The sequence below is a fragment of the Aedes albopictus genome, chromosome 2 (genome assembly GCF_035046485.1).
Source record: "Aedes albopictus strain Foshan chromosome 2, AalbF5, whole genome shotgun sequence".
In the NCBI taxonomy this organism is placed as follows: domain Eukaryota; kingdom Metazoa; phylum Arthropoda; class Insecta; order Diptera; family Culicidae; genus Aedes; species Aedes albopictus.
This window is the reverse complement of record NC_085137.1, coordinates 267385796-267410890: the sequence shown is the minus strand read 5'-3', so window position 1 is coordinate 267410890 and position 25095 is coordinate 267385796. Positions and strand designations below refer to the sequence as shown.

Here is a 25095-nt window from a genome sequence, read left to right as displayed (position 1 = left end):
CATGCGTAAAAAGAAAATTTCGCTTCGTAGAATGCAACAAAGCTTTGCAGTCATCACTGATGTTTGAGTAGAGCGCAGAGACAACAAAGCAACCTGTTTTCATGTGCATATGACGGTGCGTGTGCGAGAAGAGGAAAGGAAACATGCTCTCAGTTGGAAGTAAAAGTTATTTATAAATTGAATCAGAGTAGAAAGCGTTCTGGTTGTTTCCGAACGGTTTCAACAAGCGCCTACAGATGGATGTCTAGCACTGGTAGGTATCAATCAGAAGATACGTGTTCGGAACCTGTGAAAACCAAGCTGATATACGCGTGCTATTTTTTTTCAACATGATTTATGTCGGTCCGGTAAAAAAAGAGACAGAAAAAATCTGTGCTATTGTGTCGGAATGATCTTTTTTACGAAACAAACTCAGGCACACTACGAATCTTTTCGTTGCAGAAAACAACGAATGGCATTTGTAAACAGGACGAGCGATTTCGTACAATGCAACGAAATATTTTTTCAGTGTGGATGAAATCAATGAAGTGCTCTCTGACTGCACAGTTGCCATCTGAAACATCCACAAAACGAACAACTTGGCTCATTTGTTCCTTACGGCTTTTATCGGGAGTGCAATCAAACATAACATTAAATAATTATAAATTGACAAGTTTCAGATCAGTTATGATTTCTCTTTTAATTTTAGCCCCCAGTAATTCAATGATTTCGTTTTGTATCTGTGGTGAAAAGTAGCTTAATGCATACTTGTTTGCTTTAACGTTAGCCATATGTGCTGCTAGCTGTGGATGATAGTGACTTATCAACTCCAACGTATTTAGAAATATGCCACCTTCAGAACCATCTCCTTCATCACCACGGAAAGCCAAATTATTGCGAGCACAAAAAAATAGTAACATCTACAACAACCTTCAAAATAATGCGCCACTTCTCCACTTCGCTTTGAATGTTTTCCTGAAGTCCAACATCAATCGTTCTTCCTAGTTGGAGAGATTTTTCGAAGGTTTTCCAAGTCATGTACAATTCTCGATGCTGATTCGAATTTTCGTGAGCCTGAATATACGGATTCAGATTTTCCAATCACTAAATCCGTTATGCAAATCGGAAAACAATGTTGATGTCATGCTTTTACGAAATAACAAGCACGGAAAACAAAAAAGTGCATTTTTTGTTTCGCTGTACAACATCCAGTGCCTTTTCACAAGATCGCCATTTTGTAGAATTTTGAAATACCACTTTTTGTCGAAACGCCTTCCATCATCACCGACAGGAAACGCAAATGAATCAATGTCAATTGTTTCCGGACTCCGCTCCACTAGAAAAGCGCGCAGCTTATCATTTATCGGAGGCCACTTAACCGGATCTTCATATGCAATGTGTACAATCGGCCGATTCGTATTGTCTGGATCGAAACGGTTAATACATAGTTTGTTATAGGATTTAAATCAAGCCTAAAATTTACTGTTTACCTGTTCCACATGCCCCGTTGTCAAGATTTGATGATAGGCTTGGTGTTAGAAAGTTTTCGAATTGTTTTGATTTTTCTGCCCCGACATCTGCGTAAAATATTTGTTTAGACTTAGAATATGGATTATCAGTTGATTAATATGTCTTCTCATTTACCTGCGCTCGCCTCAGTAGCGTCAATATTTAAAGGGTTATCAGCAAAACTTTCAGTGAAGGCGGAATCTAGGAACAAGTCAACGAGATCCATATAAACAAATATCAAAATATTATTTTATGTGTCTATCAGTCAGAACTACACCACAGTGCTCAGTTTGATTCATCACTTAATATTTCATTACAAAACACATTACACATTATCACCTGCTTCAACATTTCTTTCTAACTCCGTTTCAGTCGTATCGCTCTGAATCAACCATTGTCCGAGTCGACCTGAAAGCGAAGCGGCTACTTTTTCCCGCTCTGATTTAAGTTTTCTATTAGCACTTCCCGACAATTTTTTCGACGCCATTTTCCAGATTCAATCACACTCTTCCGAATTACTTCCGAATGACACAAAATCACACAGCATTTGAAGCGCTTCAATGACTGCTTTTGAATTCTTCGAAATCAGCAAACTTGTCAAAACATTCGATCTGCTTTATCGACGTGTCAGTTTAAACGCGAGGCTGAGACACTAAAAAAAACGGCATGAAAATTTATCAGTGATTTGTGTTGTATTTTTATGAAGGAAAACGAATCGCGTTGTCTAACAATTACACGCCACTTTTTTCTAATCCGCTGTAGGAAGAATTAAGCCAATGACCACTTTTGGCGCCCCCCAAGGGCTGGCGCCCTTGGCGGGGGCCAACCTGGCCAACCCCACGCTACGGCTCTGGGAACGGCACGCTGGCACCAAGCTGAACTGGCTGGACACAGATTGGATCGGTCACACTACGGAATCTGCATTCCTAGCTGGGCTGGGTTCTCACTGGTTACGAAAAAGTTTCACTTCACTTAAACTAGACGTTTATTCTTCGACTATCGTTACAAAACTGAATCCCACTGCGTGGGTTGGTATCCCTTTTAAAATAGTAACAAGTTTGAATTTCCCCTCCGTTTCGAGCTTGCACCTGATTGGTCGGTCGATCCACACGGTGATGCGGTGATGCAAGGCGGCGGTTGGCTTCGTTTTTCGCTGCTGAGTGCTGGCTGGCAAAGCTCTTGATGGACGGGATCGGACGTGTTTGGCGTTTACGTTGAAAAAATGCTACTCGATAATGCGCTTGCGGTTGAGATGATCCGCTACAAATCTTCGCTATTGCGAACACACATTTTTCCATTATTTGTATTGCCTCGTAAAAGAATTAATAAAGTTATGTTTGCCTCGTATTTTTACGGATATAACATAATTGGCGACGAGTATTTTTCGGTCGAAGTAGTTCGGGTCGTTTTCGGTCGTCAGAATAAGAGTTTTTCGCGAGATGGCAACGGGCAGGAGCTGGCGCTGCCACAGCAGCCGGCGATTTGGCAGCGGTGTTCACACAAATGGCACACTTGTTGGAAGCACAACAACAAGCCCAAAAAGCACTCCTCAAGCAGCTTATGCGGCCGCGAGACGGCGAGTTCCTAATGGAAACACTTTTCAAAACCCTGACGGAATTTGCCTACGCACGGCGTTGTCTTCGACAAGTGGTATGCCGGACACGAGGAGGTGTTCACTAAAGGCAGAGCGAATCTAGAGGATCCGGACAAAGTACGACTCCTGTTGCAGAAGCTGAGTTCTGTTGACCACGATCGTTACGTGAATTACGTTTTGCCGAGAAACCCACGAGATATTTCGTTTGCGGAGACGGTGGACACACTCAAGGAAATGTTCGGTCATCAAACATCCGTCTTCTTCCGACAGTTCCAGTGCCTGCAAACGTGCAAACGCGATACGGAGGACTTTGTTACCTACGCAAGTTTCTTCAACAAAGCTTGTGAGGAATTCAACGTCAACACGATCACTCCGGATCAGTTTAAATGTTTGATTTTTTTTTGCTGGTCTGCGGTGTGGGGAGGAGCAAGGGAAATTCCGTACGAAATTATTAGCCAAGATGGAAACTGATTCTGCGGCAGATCCGATGACGTTGAAGAAGCTGCTTCTGGAGTGCAAGCATCTGAACAATTTGAAACACGACACTGCTGTAATCGAATGTCCGAAGGCGCTCAGTCATGTGGTGCACCGACGCGAATCCGGTGATGCTGGAAGGAAGTTCTCCGAGAAAGCTCCAGTACTCTCGAAAGCTCCAGGACGTCCGTGCTGGCAGTGCGGACAGATGCACTTCGTTGCAGATTGTTCGTACACATATCACACCTGTCGAAGCTGCGGAAAAGTGGGCCACAAAGAAGTTTATTGCGGATGTTTTTCGAGGAAATCGGATGAAGCAGGCAACGATCCGAAGCAATCGAATGCGGAAGGCAGGAAGAAGGAAATTAAACAGAAGAAGGAACATTGCAACGGAAGCGGAAAGTCGAAGGGCATTTGTACAATCAACGAGGCTGGTTTTGCCAACCGTAGAAAGTACGTGGAGGTTTTTATCAACAACAAACTCATCGAACTGCAGCTCGATTGTGGATCCGATTACACAATGATATCGGAGGATTCACTACCATCGTTGAACGACCGCAAAGTGCAGCCAACGAACCTGAAGGTGGCCACAGCATCGGGCAAGCTGCTACCTTTATCAGCCGAGTTTCCATGTCAGGTTACGTTCAGAGGAATCACGAAGCAATCGGTTTGTTACGTGACGTCGGTGCAAGGTTTTAACGTTCTTGGCAGCGATCTGATCGATGCTTTCGACTTGTACGACATGCCGATTAATTCCTACTGTAAGCAGCTCACAGCAGCAGAAGATCGAGAGGCAAATAACGAAGCACTAAAAGCAAAGTATCCCGAGGTATTCCGCGACGGACTTGGATTGTGTTCGAAGGTTAAAGTCAAGCTTTTCTCCTGTCGGGGGCTAAACCGGTATTCAAACCGAATATGCGTGGATTACTCCACCGGTTTGAACGCAGTGTTGGAACCGTACAAGTATCCGTTGCTTTCTCCGGACGAGATATTTGCAAAGCTATAGCTGGCAGTAAATACTTTAGTATTCCGGATCTGTCTGATGCTTATTTGCAAATGGAGGTAGAGGAAGAGTCACAAACGCTGTTAACGATTACGACACACAAAGGGCTTTTCAAATGCAAACGGCTACCTCCTGGAGTAAAATCCGCCCAGGGTGCCTTTCAGAAAGTCATCGATAGCATGATTGGCGATTTGGAAGGAGTTGAATCATTCCTCTATGATGTGCTAGTGCACGAGAAGACACCAGAAAAGCACGACCTCATCCTCTAGCGGATTCAGGAGTACGGATTCCGGCTCAAGTTGGATAAATGCCGCATCTACATGACCGAAGTTAAGTACATCGGACATATCATGGACCAAAACGGTATCCGGACAGACCCGGAGAAAGTGTCCGCGATCGTCAAGATGCCTTCACCACGGAATGTCACGGAACTGCGTTCATTTTTGGGCGCAGTGTATTATTACGCAAAGTTCATCAACGAATTGCATCAGTTGCGTTGGCCCTTCGACAAGAAGGCCATTGCTCTGATATACGCCGTCACAAAGTTTCACCGTATGATACTGGGACGACCGTTTGTGCTGGAGACCGACCACCAACCGCTTCTTCGGATTTTTGGGTCACATAAAGGTATTCCGGGCCGAACAGGTTGCAGCGGTGGGCATTGACATTGCTTTGTTATGACTTCCACATTGAATATATCGACACGACGAAGTTTGGATACGTTGACGTGCTCTCAAGGCTCATCGACTGTACAGTGAAACCGGAAGAAGCTGTTGATTCAATCCCCATCACAGCGATGAAGACTGCTGCAGCTACGGATCGAGATGAAACACTCAAGCACAGTTCCTGCACTCTTCGTGGGCAATCAAAGCTTCGTACCAAATCAACCCGGAGTTGACAGCGTTCTACAACCGGAAGGACAGTTTGACCACCGTACAAGGCTGTATTCTTTTTGGAGAACGTGTCGTTATTCCTGAGATTCACCGGAAGCAACTGCTAAAACGTTTACACCATGGTCATCCTGGAATGGTGCGGATGAAATGCTTTGTTCGCAGTGTAGTGTATTGGCCCGGGATTGATCAGCAAATCGAAGATTACGTGGAGCACTGTAAGGAGTGTGCAGTGATTTCCAAGTGTCCATCCCACGCGCCATTCGAAGCTTGGCCAAAACCTGCTGGACCGTGGCAACGCATACATGTGTACTATGCCGGTCCGATCGATAGGCTGTATTTCCTGCTGATCACCGATGCGTTTTTGAAATGGCCGGAGATCTTTCCTACGAAAGTTTCCACTAGCAAAGCGACAATAGATTTCCTTCATACGACATTCGCTCGGTTCGGATTACCTGGTACTATTGTGTCAGACAACGGGCCGCAGTTTGCATCAGGTGAGTTCGAGTTATTCTGCAATAACGGTATAATCCATATCCGCACTGCACCGTACCACCCGCAGTCAAACGGGCACTCAGGGCGATTTGTCGATACCATGAAGCGTGCGATGAAGAAAATAAACAAGGGAAAGCCTCTATAGGAAAGTCTTCAAGTTTTCCTAGCTATTTACCGATGCACACCGAGTCGAACAACCGATCACAAATCGCCCAGTGAGTTGATGTTTGGTCGGCAAATGCGGACAATGATTGATCTTCTGCGACCAAAAAAACTGTTGGTAACCGAGAAAACAGATAAAATCTCTCAAAAACGTAAGTTTGCTCACGGTGACTTGGTTTACGCTAAAGTATACAAGGGAAACGACTGGACCTGGGAACCTGGAAAGATAATCGAACGGCTTGGAGCAGTAGATCACAACGTTTAGCTGAACGACCGACGTACTGGATTGATCCGGTCTCATGTTGATCAGCTACGTGCAAGGCATGTGGCAGAAACAGCTGACAGAACCTCATCGAGCATCGAGGAACTTCCACTGGACATATTACTTGGAGAGCTCGGCATCTTTCATGTTCCAGATGGATTGGCTGAACCAGGTGGGACGGCCCAGGCCACTCCATTGCAACGTTCCAACGTTCGGCTGCGACATCAGGGTACTCCATGTGCAGCTCAACCCGAGGTTCAACCATCAGTTACCATGGCGGGATCGAGGTCTCGTATACCAACACCAACGACCACCTATACGTCGCGGGGACGGGCAGTTTGGCTTCCGCCGAGATACGAGCACTAAGTGATGTCTTAAAGGGGGAGATGCTGTAGCGGTTGGTTACGCATCAGTGATGCTCGCTATAGAAATGCTTTCTGCTCATGTATCATCACCGCGAGCCGAAAACTGTCAGAAGTGTACGAGTGGAAAAAAACGAAAAAAGCACATTTTTCCATTATTTGTATTACCTCGTAAAAGAATTAATAAAGTTATGTTTGTTATCTAAATTGCCTCGTATTTTTACGGACATAACAGGTTTCTTTTTGGACAAATATTTGACACTGTGTACTTATACTTATGACACACATGTGATACAAGAATCATTGTAAATTTGCGCTTGAAATGAGTGCCACATTGATAATTCTCTCCGTTCAAGTCAGGCTTGTTAGAATTTTCTTGACAGTGAGTACCGTTGTACGTGTATCACACTCGTATCACATGTCTGTCCGGGGTATTACTAAAGGTGCTCGTACACACTTGCCCAGATGCCAAATATTTGATTAAATACTATTGACAAATCAATTTTGGCAAGTTGTTTGGCTCTGTTTGTCCCTATTAGTTTTTCAAGAGTGACAAATATTTTTGTTTGCACGGTACACCTTTGGTCAAAATTTAACTGTCAAAAGTGGTAAAATATTTAGCATTGGTCAACGAGTGTCCTACTAGCTTAATGAGAATTCGATCGAGTCAAACAAGGTGTTTGAGCATTGGTTTCTTGTTTGACAAATATTTGGCCCTGTGTACTAACGGCTTTAGCAACGTACGGTGGAAAATCAATAGGCCTTTTCAGTTGACAGGTCCGCGCATGCCACTGTTTACAATCTGGGGGCTGCGAATAGAATCATAATACTTGACAAGATATCTCCTTGCACCGCTGTCAAAATATCTCCGTCGAACTGTCACAGCTCGAACAGCTACTGTCTTTATGCGATGAGCCATTTTACGAAGTGACAACAATGTTGATGATGATATTTATTGGTTTTCACGGGTTATTGGACACTACCTCCTGTCAAAATGCATTCATAAAATCGGCTCGTAAAATAGACTATTCCACCTAACAGAAAAAGTATTGCAACAAGATTTTTTCAGAACAAGTCAAACAACATGCTCTAAAAAATGTTATAAGTGCATTATAGTTAACTTTTCAACGACAAAACATTGAAATTTCCACCCCAAATTGAAAATGGATAAACTTTTAAAACAAGAACAATATTGTAGTCAAAGGGGGTTTGATAATGTTTAAATACCTTTTTCGAACAGCGTCGCGACGGCGTGTTTGACAATCGCACCGAGGATGGTGGCGGCATGAAAATTAAACGCTCGTGCGTGTTTTCAAATCAAGTGTCAGAAGTGTGTTGGTGTGCCTTAGCTAGCTTTAAAAATAAAACCGTTCTTATTCGCATTACTCAGCTTACAATTGCCGAACAAAGGCGCAAACACTAAACTATCATTTTGATTAATGATTAATTTGAGTGTTGAACAACTAACAGAGGCTTGCAGCATAAACCTAACCTCATCGAATTCTCATACGATTTGTAAACATTGCCCTCAAATTTTTTTTGAGGGCAAGGACGGCTTTATGGACCGACGCCGAAGGAAATAATGAGAAGGAGATAATGATGACGTCAGCGTGCAAGCGCTCATTATATTTCTTACGTATTTTGTTGCTGAAAATGCTGTATTGGAACTACAAATATGCACAATAAAATAAATGACACTAGAGATGTCAATAATAAACACACAATTTATTGAATGGTAGTTGCTCCAGAAAATTTGGATTTTTTATGGCTGAGATACATCCTCCTCTTCTTGGCGTAACGTCCTTACTGGGACAAAGCCTGCTTCTCAGCTTAGTGTCCTATGAGCACTCCCACAGTTTTTAACTGAGAGCTTCCTCTGCCAATGACCATTTTGCATGTGTATATCGTGTGGCAGGCACGAAGATACTCTATGCCCAAGGAAGTCAAGGAAATTTCCTTTACGAAAAGATCCTGGACCGACCGGGAATCGAACCCGTCACCCTCAGCATGGTCATGCTGAATACCCGTGCGTTTACCGCCTCGGCTATATGGGGCTGAGATACATAACAACCCCAATTTTCTATTGTAAAAGTGACACTTACCATACATGCTATGGTGGATAACCATAAGGCCTGTTTTTGCTCTATTGTTTAAAACAATTGAATTAATGGTAACTACCATTAATTTGAGCGTGTTGTAACAATATGTACATTCTGTTGCATTTTTATGATCTTTTTTATCAGGGTAGGGATAGCGGTGAAGGTGGAAACTTAAATAGACATAACTCACCTTTTCCTTTTTACTGAATAGCCTTCCTAAACTAGATTTGATGCCTTTTTTTTTCTGAGCAGCTACAACAGCTTCCCTTGTAACTGATGTAGGTGTGTGTAATGAGCTAAGCGTATTTATTGCATTGAATTTTTTCAAAGACTCTTGACTACCATGTCGAGATCCGGGCGGAGAGACACCAAAGGAAGCAACCGTACCGCACCTGCAAAAAATAAATTATTGTCAAAATATATGCAAAATATGTGCAATAAAGATGTTCACAGTGAATTAGAAGATTTAGTTCATAACATGTGTTATGTTTAGATTTTTTTTTCTTTTGTTATTTCAGCTACAAGGAGTGTTGCTTTAAAGAATTACTGCAAGCATACTAAACTGTCGGCATCCATAGAACGGTTTAGTTTTTTCTTATCTGCTACATTGTATTACAAATAAAATAAAGTGAAAATTAAAAAAAATATCTATTGCTAATTGTAGGTCAAGGAATCTACTACTGAAACTAAGAGTCCATTGTAAAAAAAAAAGACAAATACTAATCATAGCAAATACACCGATGTCAATCAATGTTTCCTTTTACATCAGACAAATATAGAACATAATAGTAATTTATGCAACAAGTTTCAAAAATGTGTTTTTTAACACAAGTTGTACATAAGTCCAATGAGACTTGTCGAGTTAAATAATTAAGTTTTTTTGCGACTAATACAATACAACTCAAATAAGCTGCATAAGATAGGAAAATTCAGCATCTACTAGTTGAAAAACGAAATCCGCCTGGGGTTTTGCCGTCTCCAAGAATTGTTAACTTGTAAAAGCCGAAAAGGTTTGTCGAAAATCACAAAGTTATCAAATGATTAGGAAAAAAGTTATTCTCTACAGAACGCCTGAGGGTGTTTATATTTAACATGTAAAAGAGTAATATTAGAAAAATCACGCTGTTTGGGCAAGCGATGCCTACAGTTTAACGTTTGTCACAAGCGTTTGTTTACATTGTGTTTTATTTTGTAAGGAGCGGATGGTTTCTTTAACTGCTGCAACTTCAGTGCCAGAAGACTCTTGCCAAAGGGCGGGTGTTAGGCTAGGCTCAAACGCTTGGAAACACTCAGCGGATTTCCCCAGAGTGAAAACCGAAAAAAACAATGCAAACAAAGTAGAAATTTTGACAACAATAGAGTACTGCAAGCACCTGATCTAACCTCACTTTGTGTGACAGTTCAGCGAGCTTGTTTACAAGGTGTTAGAATTTTTACCGAGCGGAGAAAACTAAATTTACGTTCTCCGTCTCGTAACGTTATGATACGGAAATATCGATAATATTCATCTCTACTAATACAAAGTTAATCATCCAACTACCGTTTTACTGAAATTGTATCGAAAAACAGTTTTGCCGGATCTCCGCCAGAGACTAAGTCCATGTAAACAAGCTCGCTGAACTGTCAGTGCACGGCTTCGTGACGTCATCTTGCAGTATCCTATATATAGTAAAAAGAGTAAAAGGTAATATTGCGACATTTGCACCCATTTAGACTCGGCCGAAATTCATTATCATCATAGTCGAATTTCGCACACGACTTCGCAGCGGCTGGCATGCACAATTTCGGTTGAGTTCATGCCAGGGGCGTCGGATGCACAACAGGTAAACAAAATAAGTTTGATTAGTGTGAAATTTCGCTGGGAAATGATGATTCAATGGATTATCAAATTATCACAGTAGTCTAAACATTAACGAGAAACCCAATAATACGGCCCGAACCTCTTGAATTCGTACTGCTTTCACCTTCGAACGAAAAAACTTGCTATCGGTTTCATACAAACATCCCAATTGGTATATTCGAGGGTAATGACCTCCTACCTACTAAGTCCCGGGACGAGAAACTTGGGTTTTCCCTATATTCAAAATACAGTGCGTTACTTATAACTAGCTAACCTGCCCGCACACTCGCAAGGTGCGGGGATGTAGATCTGCGGCGGACGGGTTTGACGAAGTGCAGGTAGCATTCGCTCGCTCGAGAAACTGCTGTAGACTCGGCTCTGAGTAGCCGACGGGGTTGAGAGTCGTCGGGTCGTCGACGAGAGGTAACGGTGGTAACCGCCACAACACCCCGAGGCCAGTCACTGTCGATTCCGCAAGGTGCGGATACCGGCGGCGGACGAGTTGAACGTAGTTCAGGTAGCCTTCGTCCGATCGAGGAATTTCCGAAGACTCGGCTCTTCGCAGCCGACGGGTTAGAGAGTACTCGGGTTGACGTCTAGAGGTAACGGTGGTCACCTCAACACCACCACGAGGTCAGTCACTGTCGATCTCACCAGACTCCAGAGAGCTCAGAGCAGCACGCTTTCGACGACGAGCAATCCTCTGACGGACTAGTCAGGATGCTCTTTTCCTTGGAGAGGCTCTCTACCTGAGGGGGTGGGTTTTCCTCAGACGGATCCTCGCACGGTTACTACCCAGCGCGCACCTGGGAAATGTAGCGTTAGTGCCGCGTCTCTGACGTCACTGATGAGCCCAAACAGAAACCCACGTCGACGCGGGTTTCACACCTGCTTGACGTGACGGATTAAATCTCGAGTTGAAATTAAGATTAATGTCTTTCGTTACCTGATTATTCACAAGATCAAGTGCGAGAATTGTTGGGCGCGTTTTCGGGAAACTATGCTAAGAAGGGCAGCTCTAAAACATAATTATTTTTGATTAACTATGGCCGCCATCATTTCACTAATGCCACGTGTAATCTACCTGTGGGGTCTACAGTATGACCCATAAAAAATGCGACAGTTTTCAAAGTCATCGTTCCCCTACTTCGAACTGATTAACCTCGCATGGGTCTATTGGATAGTATAGTAGAGCCACTAATCTTATAATGGCAAAGGAACATAGACTGATTCCATGCAAATACCTTCGGAAATATAACGTTGAACATATGGATGTCGAAATCGTCCACGCGCCAGAGGCCGTTTTTTAAGGATATAATTTTCTTTCAATTGCTTTCAATCACATTCAATCAAACTTTATTTTCAAAATAGTACTTTTTAATAAGGAAAATGGGCAGCAGAGGAAACAATAACACGACCGTTTCGTACAGAGCGATTTATTTGAATGAACAGTGTGCACGCTAAAACAAATTCAATTGACAATGGTTCAAATACACACTACAATAAAGTTAATCAAATACATTGTTCCAATTACCCACTGTGATAAGTTTACTCTTAACACCCCTCCTTAATCTAATCACGGTTGTAGTCCAAGGTTCGAACAATGTTTATTGAACAGCGCTGGTACAAGACCTTTCGTTAAAACGTCTGCTGGTTGGTCACCGGTTGGTATGTACCGTACAGCAACCTTTCCGGTCTGAACGGCTTCCTTTATAAATTGTATTTTCACTGCGGTATGCTTGAGCCGCTTCGAGGGTGCATCAGATTCCGAAATCGCAATTGTGGATTGGTTGTCCTCGAATATGACCGATGGTTGATGTTCCAGAAGGTTCAGTTCGTTAAACATCTTTCGGAACCACAAGGCTTAACAGACACAGTCTGCAAGGGCCGAACATTCGGCCTCTGTTGAGGATAACGCAACTGTCCTTTGTTTCTTGGTGCTCCAGGCCGTTGTTGCCCCATAGACCTTGAAGGCATAACCGGAAACCGAATGTCGATCATTGATGTCCGTCGCCCAGTTGGCATCGGCGAATCCCACAATCTGCCCAACTGTCGCTTCACTCTTCCTGTACACCAGTCCATGACTTGTAGTGCCGCGCAAGTAGCGAAGCATGCGTTTTGCATGTACCCAATGATCCTCTGTTGGGTTAGATTGAAACTGGCTGAAATATGACACCGCTGCACTTAAATCCGGACGAGAAGTAACCACTAGATAAGTTAGACATCCGATTAGTTCTCGGTACGGCTTGTCCAGGTTCGCCGGTAGTTCTGCCCTTTTCAGCTGCAAGTTTGCTTCTATTGGAGTGCTCGCCGGCTTACATTGATCCATTCCGAACCGCTTGAGAACCGCTTCCGCATATCCCGGTTGGCTCAACTTGATCACACCCTTCGCAGCATTCCGTTCTATTTTCAGCCCAAGGAACATCTCAGCATCACCAAGGTCAACCATTTTGAACTCATGCTTCAGCAGCTCCTTAACGATCTGAACTTCACGTAGGGACTTCGACAGGATCAAAATATCATCGACGTACAGCAACAAATACACCGGTCCAGACTTTCCGTTTCGCACGTACAAACAAGCATCTTCCTCGCACCGATGGAAACCGATCTGTGCCGCAAACTGGTTGAATCGGTCGTTCCAGGCTTTGGACGCTTGTTTCAGCCCATAGATGGATTTGTTCAATTTACAAACCTGGTTCCCCTCCTCAAATCCTCTTGGCTGGCGCATGTATATGTCCTCCGTTAGTCGTCCATGTAAAAACGCCGATTTGACGTCCATTTGATGGACCACAAGATCATGATGGTTTGCTAGGGCCAGCATCGTCCGGACTGTAGACATTTTGGCCACCGGCGCGTATGTTTCGGAGAAGTCGAACCCATATCTCTGGCTGAACCCCTTGGCCACTAGCCTCGCTTTACGTTTCTGGATGCTTCCATCAGAGTTAAGCTTTAGCCGAAACACCCATTTGCAATCTATGGCCTTGCGCCCCTGAGGAAGATCAACTAGCTGCCACGTGTCGTTTTCAGCCAACGAATCTAACTCCTCCTCGATAGCACGTTTCCAGTCTGGCCAATCTTCCATCCGCTTCAAATCATCAATGTCGGCTATGTCCTCAACGTAGCTCTCGGCGTTCAAAGCGAAAGCTACACAAATATAGTCCTTCAGCTTGGATGGTGGTTTTCGCACACGTTCACTCCGACGTACAGCACCGGAGGCTTCCGGAGGCTCATCAGTATCTCCCTCGACGTCCTCTTCATCGTTTCCAGCTTTTCCGCCAACTGTACCGTCTTCTTCGCCACCCCCGGCTTCAGCAGCTCCGGGGTGGTCGCCTTCCTCAGCAGAATCGAACGAAACGGGTCCGGCTAGCTGACGACGATTCATTGAATCCTCTTCACGCTCCTCTTCAACCCCTCGAACTTGTTCTGCCAACGGTGATTCTTCGATGACAACGTCTCGTGCAAGAAATATCCTTCGACCGTCCCATACTCGATATCCATTTACGCCATACCCGACTAGATGACACTCTTGACTACGAGAATCCAGCTTCTTACGTTTCGCTTTTGGTACGCAACAAAAGGCCTTGCTACCAAAAATCCGCAACTTTGACACGTCCGGCTTCTGACCGTGCCACATCTCGTAAGGTGTTTGATTCCCCGTCAACGCTGCTGTGGGACTACGATTTATCAAGTATACGGCCGTTAGTACTGCCTCGCACCACATAACCTTGCTCATGCCGGAATCCTCTATCATCGATCTCGCTTTATCCATGATCGTACGGTTGAACCTTTCGCTCACACCGTTCTGTTCCGGTGTGTGGGGAACAGTATACTCGACCTGGATGCCCTTGGTACGACAGTACTTCTGGAAATTTTCGCCGATATACTCGCCGCCGTTATCGCATCGGAGGCGACTAACGCGGCTTCCAAACTGTGCCTCAGCCATAGACACGAACGTTTGGAAAGCATCTAAGGTTTCATCTTTAGTGCGCAAGAAATACACCGCACTGAAGTGCGTGAAATCGCCAGTAAAAGTAATAAAGAATCGCTTACCGTTCCAGGCCGTCGGGGTCATAGCGCCACAGACATCACTGTGGACCAGTTCGAGGGGTCGGGAGCTCCGGGGTAATGGCATCTGCTTGAACGGCTTCCTTGTCTGCTTACCTTTCATGCAGGGGACGCATACAGCACCACCGGCATCAACACTATTCTTCAGCTCAAGGCCATTCACCATTCGTCCACTAATCAGCTTCGACAGTCCACTTTTACCGATATGCCCATATCGCCTGTGCCACAGTTCGACTTCGTTCATAGGCTTTACACTTATCAACACTTCCGAGTTCACTTGCTTCTTAATTTCCACGTTCAGCTCATACAGTCGGTCCCGCCGACCAGCGCAGCACACCACTTCTCCATGCCGTTTGATCCGGGCTTCATTCTTTGCAAACACTACTTCCATTCCCAACTGGTCAAGGCGCCGGATCGAAAAGAGATTGTACTTCATACCGAGCACCAGCAGCACATTTTCGACACTACATTTCACTTGCCGCTCATCAACCTTCACTACCATGTCCACCTTGCCAGCGTAATGACTCAACAATGTTTCACCCGAAGCCACTTGAATCTTCACCGGAGCGTCCAGTTTTCGCACATCCCGCAGCCAATCACCACAACAGACCATATGGTCTGAGGCTCCCGAGTCCAGAATCCACTTTGATTGAGTGTATTCCGAACTAGCACTCAACGAATCACTGACAAAAATAACCTCCGACTCGCCACAATGAGCTTTTTCTTTCTTCTTCGCTTTGTTCTTCTTCATCCCAGAGTCCGATTGCTTGTGGGTGGGGCACTCAGAACGCTTGTGGCCGATTTTCCCACACGAATAGCACTCGAACTTCGAGCCACTTTTCCCGGCGAAAGCCGTTGAATCTTCTCCCGTTGCCCCCACATCACAATTCTCACGTTTCACGCTCTCACTTAGCAATCGCGACTTCATAAACTCGAGAGTGCACTGCTCAGCAGGGAGAGTTTCGAGTACAGTCACGAGCTGCCCATACGATCGTGGCATCGTTTGCAACAAATAAAACACCACCAAACACTCTTGCAGTTTGATCCCCGCTGAATCAAGATCGCGCACCATTCGTTCAAACTGCAGCAAATGCGTTTGTAGTGAACCGGATTCGTCAAATTTCATGCCTGACAGTTTCTTCAACAGATAAAACTGGCCAGAGATCCCCTTGCGAGCGAAAGTGTTCTGCAAAGTCGTCCAGATTTGCGCCGGAGTTCGCTTCCCCTTGATATGCTCAAGTTGCGAATCCGCAATGTTCCGGATGAGCACCGACTTGCACTTCACATTTTGCTTCAGCCGCTCCGCCAATTTCTTCTCTTTTTCACGCTTCACTTCTGCCGAATCAGCCGGCAACACTTGGAGCTCCACCACGTCTTCCACCTCCGAGGCGATGCACTCGAGCAAATTCAGTTCCTCGAGGTGCACTTCCATGCGGAAGCTCCAATTAGCGTAATTCGAACCGTCGAACAAATAAATCTTCTTATCCTCCTCCATCATGCACATTCCGAACCGCCGAAACAGGATCGAACACGATTTTTGCTGGGCCCATAACCTAATAAGGAAAATGGGCAGCAGAGAAAACAACAACACGACCGTTTCGTACAGAGCGATTTATTTGAATGAACAGTGTGCACGCTAAAACAAATTCAATTGACAATGGTTCAAATACACACTACAATAAAGTTAATCAAATACATTGTTCCAATTACCCACTGTGATAAGTTTACTCTTAACACTTTAAAGGCTGGATAAGGTCTTCAGGAGTTGGTTGGTTCGTCGGACAAGCACGAAAAAATATTACTTATAAATTAAGAGACATTCTGTGAAAATTGAATTATTTGACAAATGATAATTTTTAGAAAATATTATGTTTTAAGCATGAAATTGTTTTTAAGTACATAGTATTTGTACCTATCATAAAGGTAGGTATATATGCCTTCATCGACAAAAAAATGTTTTGAAAAATGTTCTAACAGTGTTAAGTTTTTTATTAATTTATCTTAAATACGGTTTTTAATATGTAGCACCTTTTTTAGTTTTTGTTTCCTAAACATTTGAAATTATTTTTCAAACATGGGCGTATTAGAGAGTACATATTTCTTCATGGTTTCCATGTGTTTAAAAGTTTTTATCTTAGTTCATTTTGCTATGAAAATTATAGGAAAACTTGATTTTATTTAGAAATTGTTAACAATTATAAGGTATCCCATATACGTAACCAATGAATATTTTGACAAAAATTTTAGAGATCCTGTATGACAATGACCTCCTCATTGTATCCTTATCCAAAAAAGTTTAATTCATTGGGATTATTTCATTAAAAATCATCAAATACTGCAAAAAATGGAATGTCGCATTTTTTTATGGGTCATACTGTATCTTCCACCACGCGGGCTTTTCTTGGAAGACCCTTGGAAGAGAGCACTAATTTCCGTCGTAGCACAATTTCGATTCAATTTGCTTTTAGTCCAGTCTTAGCTTATAAGTCTTTCTTTCTTCTTAGTGGCACAGGTTTAACTTTTTCTTCGGCTCACAAATTTAGCTACTACCCAACGTTCTGAAGGCTTAAGTGGTCCAAACTCAAGTGGCATATCGATCGCTTTTCTGATCGGAACAATTGCGTAATCGCGTGATCTACTACGAAGCCCAGGTTTTATTGTCTTCATCTATTCATTTAACTTCCTCCCGCATTCCTCCGCGGAAAGCCTAAGCTATCTTAGCGATGCGGGGAGGAGATTTTTCAGTACTCATCTCGAAAAGAAAAGAGCGAGAATTTTTGGAGCGGTGCCACATTTACAACAAGGAAGTGGCATCCCTATCCCACCAGTGCAATGTTTTCGTAGCCAACATAACTGCGGCTCAAGCGTACGGCTCAAGCTGACAACCTATCTTTTAACACAGCAGCATAATTTTAATGCTGGGTAAGAAAACAAGAAGACCATAACAGTCCCCTGATTTACAAATGCGACCCGTGAGTGCTGAAGTTCCCTTTTTCACAGGTAGGCAGCGCTTATCGCATGCTGGCAGTTTATTTGGGTTTAAAAGGGGACTAAAGGGTAGGAGTATCGTTATATAATTTGCCCTGTATAAAAAAAATAAAAATTTTGATTTTTTTTTTTGAAATTTCAAAAGTTTAACAAGAAAATGTGGTTATTTTTAAAGAATATTAGATTTCAACGTTATTTAACGATTTCTCAGCTCACTCAAAATAGGAATATCGGTATAGTAGAAATTTCATTCTTATTACTCGTTAACATTGGGTACTGATTGTAGTGTGAAATGTGGTTGACGGCTAACTATGCTAATTGGTTCCATTTCTTTCTGTACTGGTGTCTTATATTTCTCTTGCACTCCTTTAACAACTAATGTCCAATAACTTCAGAAAGGTCTGAAAATAAGTACCATATCCAAATTACTCCTGAAAGGTCAGGAAAGGTAACACTAATACCAAATTACTCCAATTAATACATTGGAAAAATGTTCTTATCTAACTCAAACTAACTCATTCACGCCCTCACTCATTTACGGTGAGCTACAAATGAAACGATGATGGTTCTATTGTTTGATTGGAGTATTTGTTCGGGAGACTGTCGCTGGCAGATCCAGAGCAGCTCTCCCAGTGGAAGGAGATTATACGGATAACTTCATTTTAGATTTCAGGAAACTATACTATGAACTTTGACTGTATTCTAATACTGTGTGCAAAAATCAAAGTAAAATGTATGATAAAAAGTGATAAATTCGACAGAATACAAGACAGAGATAATTTTGAACTTTTTTGGATGAATATCGGCTCTCAGAAGGCAACAAGTGTAATTGCTACGGTGAACTGAGCTTTGTTAACTTTGATTTTAGGGTTTTATGAAGGTCATTCGAGGTCACCATCTGATCTGGCAGATAGGGTTGATGACCTCCTTTTCAGATTCATCCCGTTTGAGTCGTCAACAACGTGAGGAATCGTAGGATGCATCTCGAACGTTGGACTCTCTTGCCATAGCACCTCATGGATTATTTTGATTGGCAACAGTGTCTGCATAGTGTATGTGCATCACGGCTGATGATGCACGGTCATAGCTGGAGTTCCAAATCGCAAAGTAGTTTAAACATATCAGGCTTTCTTAAGGAAATACCCGTGAAAGGTTCCTGGTATTATCTGCCCTTCTTCGTTTTCTAAGAGGTAGATGTTGGTTCCTACCACTGCAAGGATGCGAGCCCGAGTATATTTTGCTCCAAATTTGCCCACAAAATGCTTAGCCTTATCAGAAAGGTGTACGTTGCGTTTATAAACAAGGTCATCGACCTGAAAAACATGTTTTTCATTTGATCGTAAATTATAGGGCTTTGAGTATCGCTGGTAAGCAGCGTGCAAATTTTGTCGCACTAGGTCATAGAGCTTTTTCGTACTTTCAGGGATATTTCTGTTGGATTCTTCAACCCCCGAAGCTAACTCTCGCAAATGATCATATTCTGTCCCCATGCTAGTCATGTTGCGACCAAAGTTTATAAAATATGGGGTGAAACCCGTGCTTTCATGTACACTTGTGCGGATAGCTGCTGCAATTTACTGTACGGAGTCGTCCCAATTGCGATGGTCCATCTGTTTGTTTAATGCACACCGCAGAGCGGTAACAATGACCCGATTTACTCGCTCGGCAGGGTTCGGACTTGGATGGTATACCGCTAAGTTCCATTGCGTAACACCATACTTTTCCAAAAGTTTCCGGAACATGTCACCCTGAAATACCTTGGAATTATCTGTAATACAGACGGCAGGGGCTCCGAATAAATTAAACACCAAATTTTCCATCACCATGCAGACCCCTGGTGCTGTCGCAGCCTTCATGCACTGTACTAGCACACATTTCGAAAAAACAAATCGCAAACTACGAGGATCCATACGTTACCCTTTCGGGATTTTGGATAGGGTCCAAGGAAGTCGACGGATATGATTTCCCACGGTCTACTACACAATTTTTGCTTCCCACATGGGGGCTGCGCGTTCGTGTTAGGGCCCTTCGATTCCTTGCACACCAAACAACTATGGCAGAATCTTTTGACGTCACTGGCCATCTTGGGCCAGTAGTATCTCTCTCGGACTCTCTCGAGGGTTTTAAGAAACCCTAAATGAGCACGGTTATGCACATTCTCTATGGTTGTTCTTCTTTCGGGAAGGGACAACACCTCTTTCCACCGGAAACTTGGATCCTCCGGGATGGTGTAGTTTGTCACGATTGTGCGATATTTGCCAGAAAACCATTCGCCAGAATGCCATTGGCCAGAAAGACATTTGCCAGAAAATACCATTTCCCAGAAAACCGTTTGCCAGAAAGAACCATTTCCCAGAAAACCATTTGCCAGAATGTACCATTCCCCAGAAAGTACCATTTCCCAGAAATTTTCCATAGTTCTCAATCCAGAATTGTTCCCAATCTAATGATAATTTGAAAAATTCTATTTTTTATTTGTTTGGGATCGATAAGCCCACAATAACGATTGCAAAAATGTCAAATTTAATTAATATTATATGCGAAAGTTGAATAAATTACCGAAACTGATGTAAGCGCAAGCAAGAAATGATTTTAGAGTAACTTTTAAAGAAAAGCCTATAGTTTGAAGAAGGGAAAATCACTGTGAAACAAAAAAAAAATGATGTGAACTTAAACCTTTCAAACTTCACAATACATTAAATCTTCGATGTTATTCAAATATTTTATTGCGCACAACAGCTTATTTTTTCAATTAGAACATTTCCACAAATTTGTCTTGTGGACAAGTTGATCATGATGTGGATCCAATTGATCAAATATTATTTTGACGGAATTTGATCAATACTCATCAAAGATTTTCCTTTCTTCAACACATAAGATGCTCTTCCCAGCTTTTACTGATATGGAATTTTTGGCTTTACTTATATTTTTCAAAGATTCCCTGCTTTCAATTGAAAGTAATTTTAAGCTTTTTTTACAATAACAATAACATGATCTCTTTAAATAATAATTTTTGTGCCAAACAGCAAAACTATCCGGAATTGTTGATCACACACTTCAAACAATCGAATACCATAAACAAAAACCTATTGGAAGCAACGAGTAAAATACACAGAAATAATAACTCAAGTGACGGTTTTACCTATACCATTAGCCTGACTGTCACTGCCCGAAAGCCATTACCATTAGGCCGAATATCATTTGATCAAATGCTTTAAAAAGCTTGTTTTTGAGGAAATTAATTCTAATAATTCCAGCAGAGTTTTTTCCTTCTTTTAGCCTAACCAATACATTCCCTTATCACGGTAAGGTAATTGTAACATGTGAGCTTAACATATTTGGGCTTTGGTATTATGGCTAATGGCGCTCCGGCTACTGTTGTAGAATCTTAATATCCATGGTGTTAGGGCATTCGAGGGCATACTGTAGTTTTACCATGAATCTTTCCTTCTTTTAAATATAGGAACAATAAATGGGTTTAAGATTGTAATTTTTTTGTTTTCAATAATTAAACTATTAGTCCCGCAATACCAATATTGCTTTATGGTTCTAACATAATCAACAATTAATGCAAAAAACTAGTCTTACAATAAAACTAGAAAGAACAGCCTGTGTTTAGAAGAAGGAAAAATTCACTATTTGAACTAGCCCAGTAACCACGGTGCTGAAGCCTTATTGCATGCAGATTTACGGTGTATTTAGAACAATCATTAAGAGCGTTTAAGGTTGATTTATAGTGGAAATGGCAATTATGCGACTGAACTAAGATTATAGCAGTGAAATCTTAATTTGATTCTATAATTGACCATTTCCACTTCAAATCAACCTTAAAGTTGCGTATATCTGCACGCAAAAAGGCTTCAGCATCATGGTTACTTGGGGAAAGAATAGTTTAGTTGTAGAAAAATAGTTTTTTGCATCGAAACCGTTGCTGTTCAACTAGTGAATTTTGCCTTCTTTTAACCGTTATGTGTCCGACAATTTTTTTGCTTTTTTCTACACCGTGCTTTTTAAATGATCGCTGGGTACCCGGGTACCTTGTCGGCCACATAAGGGTTAAACATAGGCTGTTCTTCTTAGTTAGTAAGACTAGATTTTGACATTAATTATTGATTGCGGTAAAACAATACGGAAATATTAATATTGTAGAAGTATCAGCTAATTATTGGAAAACCTAACAAATTTAAGAAACCGTCCCGATTCCTGTTCCATAATCACTGAATAGCGATTCGTGATCACCATTCTATCCATTGACCAATCGGCCTAATGTACTTCGGTCAGCAGTATTTTCACCATACCAGATGTTTGTGGCCCTATGCACTTATAGTCTATTTTACGGAACGACAATCATTTCCAGTTGTTTTCGTTGTTCTAGCCCTAGTCGTCCTTTATCGAAACAAACTAGGAGATCATCCTAGCAGTGAACATATCAAACAATTGTAAAAGATTGAAACTGACGACATTTTTTTGTTAATGGACTGAAATTAGTTCTTAGGTAATGAAGAAAATTTCTCTTTGCCCGAAAGTACCATTTGCCAAAATGTACCAATTCCCAGAATTTAATATATAATATTAAATTCTGGGGATTGGTACATTCTGGCAAATGGTACTTTTGGGCAAATAGTATTCTGGGAAATGGAACATTCTGGCAAATGGTTTTCTGGCGTTTGTCATTCTGGCGAATGGTTTTCTGGCGAACGGTTTTCTGGCAAATATCGCACAATCGCTTGAGCCCCTCAATATAAGGATCCGAAAGAACACAAGAGAGAGAGTATAAACACTCCGACTTAAAGCATCAGCCGAGATGTTGTCTGATCCTTTCTTATATTGTAGGTCCACATCATATTTCGAGAGTTTAAGGGCCCACCGAGCAATGCGAGGACTCTTTGATTCGATACTCATTGACTTTAAAAAAGACAAACTCATTGCATCGGTCATTACAACAAATCGACTCCCTTCGACAAAATGCCGAAAATTCTCAATGCTTAAAGCACCGCAAGGCATTCTCGCTCTGTTGCACTATATTTTCGTTGCGTACTGGACAACTTTTTGGAATAATACTCAATGCATTTCCGTTCTCCGTTCAAATTTTGCACCAAGACCGATCCTATCGCCAAATCCGAACTATCGGTCTCAATAATAAAAGGCTAGTTAAAATCGGGGTTGGCTAAAATGGGAGCCGACACCAAGGCTTCCTTCAATTTTTGTAAAGCTTCATCCGCCTGCTGTGTCCATTCCAGTTTCTTACGGCCTTTTTTGAGTAGGTCGCTGATTGGAACGGTGATGTCAGAGTATTTTTTTTATAAATTTCTGGTAAAATCCGGCTAGACCTAGCAAGCGCCGGACATCCTTAATTGTGCGAGGCACCGGATAATCCAGAACGGGTTGGATTTCCGAACTTTACCTTACCTTACGCGTCAAACTAAGGCCTGAATGGCCTCTGATGTACATAGTAGTCTCCATTCTGCTCGATCTATGGCAGTGTGTCTCCAGTTTTGCACTCTGCGAAGGGTCCGAAGATCGTCCTCCACTTGATCGACCCACCTAGGTCGCTGTGCACCACTTCTTCTTGTACCGGTCGGATGATTCTCGAGAACCGGTCGGATGACTCTCGAGAACCATTTCAGTCAGCCTCCAGATTTTCGCGGTGTAGACGATGGTTGGTTTTCTTAGCAGCTGATGCAGTTCGTGGTTCATTTGCCTTCTCAAATTCCCGTCTGCCACCTGCACTTCGCCGTAGATGGTACGCAGCATCTTTCGTTCGAAAACTCCAAGGGCGCGTTGGTCCTCTTCACGTAGAGTCCATGCTTTGTATCCATAGAAGACTATCGATCCAATCGGCGTTTTGTAGATGGTTCACTTCGTGTGACGGAGAACTTGTAGAGTTCTGTGGAGTCCAAAGTAAGTTCGAATTCCTGCCACAATGCGTCTCTGAATTTTTCTGCTGATGTCGTTATCGGCGGTCACTAGTAAGCCGATTTTATGAATGAACATTAGACAGGAAGTGGCGTCCTAACCCGTGAAAATCAATATCATCATCAACATTGTTGTCACTTCGTAAAATGGCCCATATGAATTATAAATAGTGATGCTGCAGGAAGATGCGGCTCACCTTTTCCATTTCATTGTGTCTGTATCGCGTACATTTCCTCGCGGCCATATCGCCACAGCCTCACGTGAGTTTAGTATCAGCGCCATATACAGAATTTTTGACCATCTGGTGCTCATAGTGGTGCAGTCGTATTTTGACAACTTAATGGGAAAGAAGAAGACAAACGCGTTTCGCGGATTTATCTTCACGCAGAAAAATGGCGCTTGTTTAAAACAATTAAACGCATGGTTGATTTTCAAACTGAGAATTTACTTATTCCAAAGTTATTGTTAGTGAATTAAATAGTTGCCTAGGAATTTGAATTCCTACTTAGCTTAAATTGATTATTCTACTTAAAATTAGAATTTGTTATTCTACATAAAATTTGAACTCGTCTTGCAACTAAAAACTGAATTACAGTCCACTATCAGTGTTTTACCCTAGACAAGTTGAATATGATTTAATTGCTTATATACTGAACAAGACTTGCAAATATCATCGATCGTTGATGATTGTAAATTTGTTATCACATCAGATATCAGGCATCAGAAGGCCGGCTCCAGGGGCACGTTATCTTCCATTTGGGACATTTGTGCCATCGCCAAAATAATAGCCTATTTCAGCATCTACCTAAGGGAAAAGGAAGGAAATAAGGATAGGGATGGGGATAAGGACAGGTAGGGAAATAGAAAAAGTACCCTGGAAGAGGATACTAACGCATAAGCGTACCACAATGGGTTTAAAAAACGCCCTGAAAGGGCACTGTAATAACGCATAAAGCGAAAGAGAGTCTATAGCTCTTTACCACAGCGGGTTAAGAACAACAGAATATCCTGAATATTCAGGTCTCTGAAGTCAGTTTCACTTAATAAGTGTTTACCGAATACTCGGAAACGCAGTTGCCCAAAAACTGGACAGTTACATTTCAAATGATACGAAGTTCCATAATCGGATTCACAGCTATCACATGCAAATGAATCAGCTTGCTGAATATTCGCCATGTGATAGCCGAGTCGGCAGTGGAAAGTCAGTGCTTTGACCAGAATGCTGCAATTCTGCTTTGACAGATTAGTTAGATACTTCGCCACCCTTGGAGATGGCTCAGTGCAATACAATTTGGTTTGACGACATGACTCCAAACTATTCCAGTATTGTCTGTGTAGAGTGGCAGCCCAGGTGTGAATCTGAAGGTTTACCCAACACTTCGATATCGGAATAGCTGGCTCAGGGCCAATGAAGTCATGCGATGCTCCAGTGCGAGCTAACTCATCAGCCAATTCAT

The 25095-nt window shown here is 42.5% G+C and overlaps 1 protein-coding gene and 1 long non-coding RNA gene across 8 annotated transcripts in view; one reads left to right on the top strand and one right to left on the bottom strand.

Annotated features, from left to right (window-relative positions):
* The window catches only part of LOC109402987 (liprin-alpha-1), a 545355-nt gene that overhangs the window by 51565 nt on the left and 468695 nt on the right, over nucleotides 1-25095 (bottom strand). For 6 of the 7 annotated variants that reach the window (XM_062854909.1, XM_062854913.1, XM_062854915.1 and 3 more), the window contains one exon: nucleotides 9020-9221. In XM_062854909.1, the coding sequence (XP_062710893.1) occupies nucleotides 9020-9221 (202 nt within the window). Of the gene's footprint in view, nucleotides 1-9019; nucleotides 9222-25095 lie in introns of those variants that run through there. The other variant, XM_062854916.1, reaches the window with a different exon arrangement.
* The window catches only part of LOC134288983 (uncharacterized), a 487443-nt gene that overhangs the window by 50540 nt on the left and 411808 nt on the right, over nucleotides 1-25095 (top strand). The gene's annotated exons all lie outside the window — the stretch shown is intronic.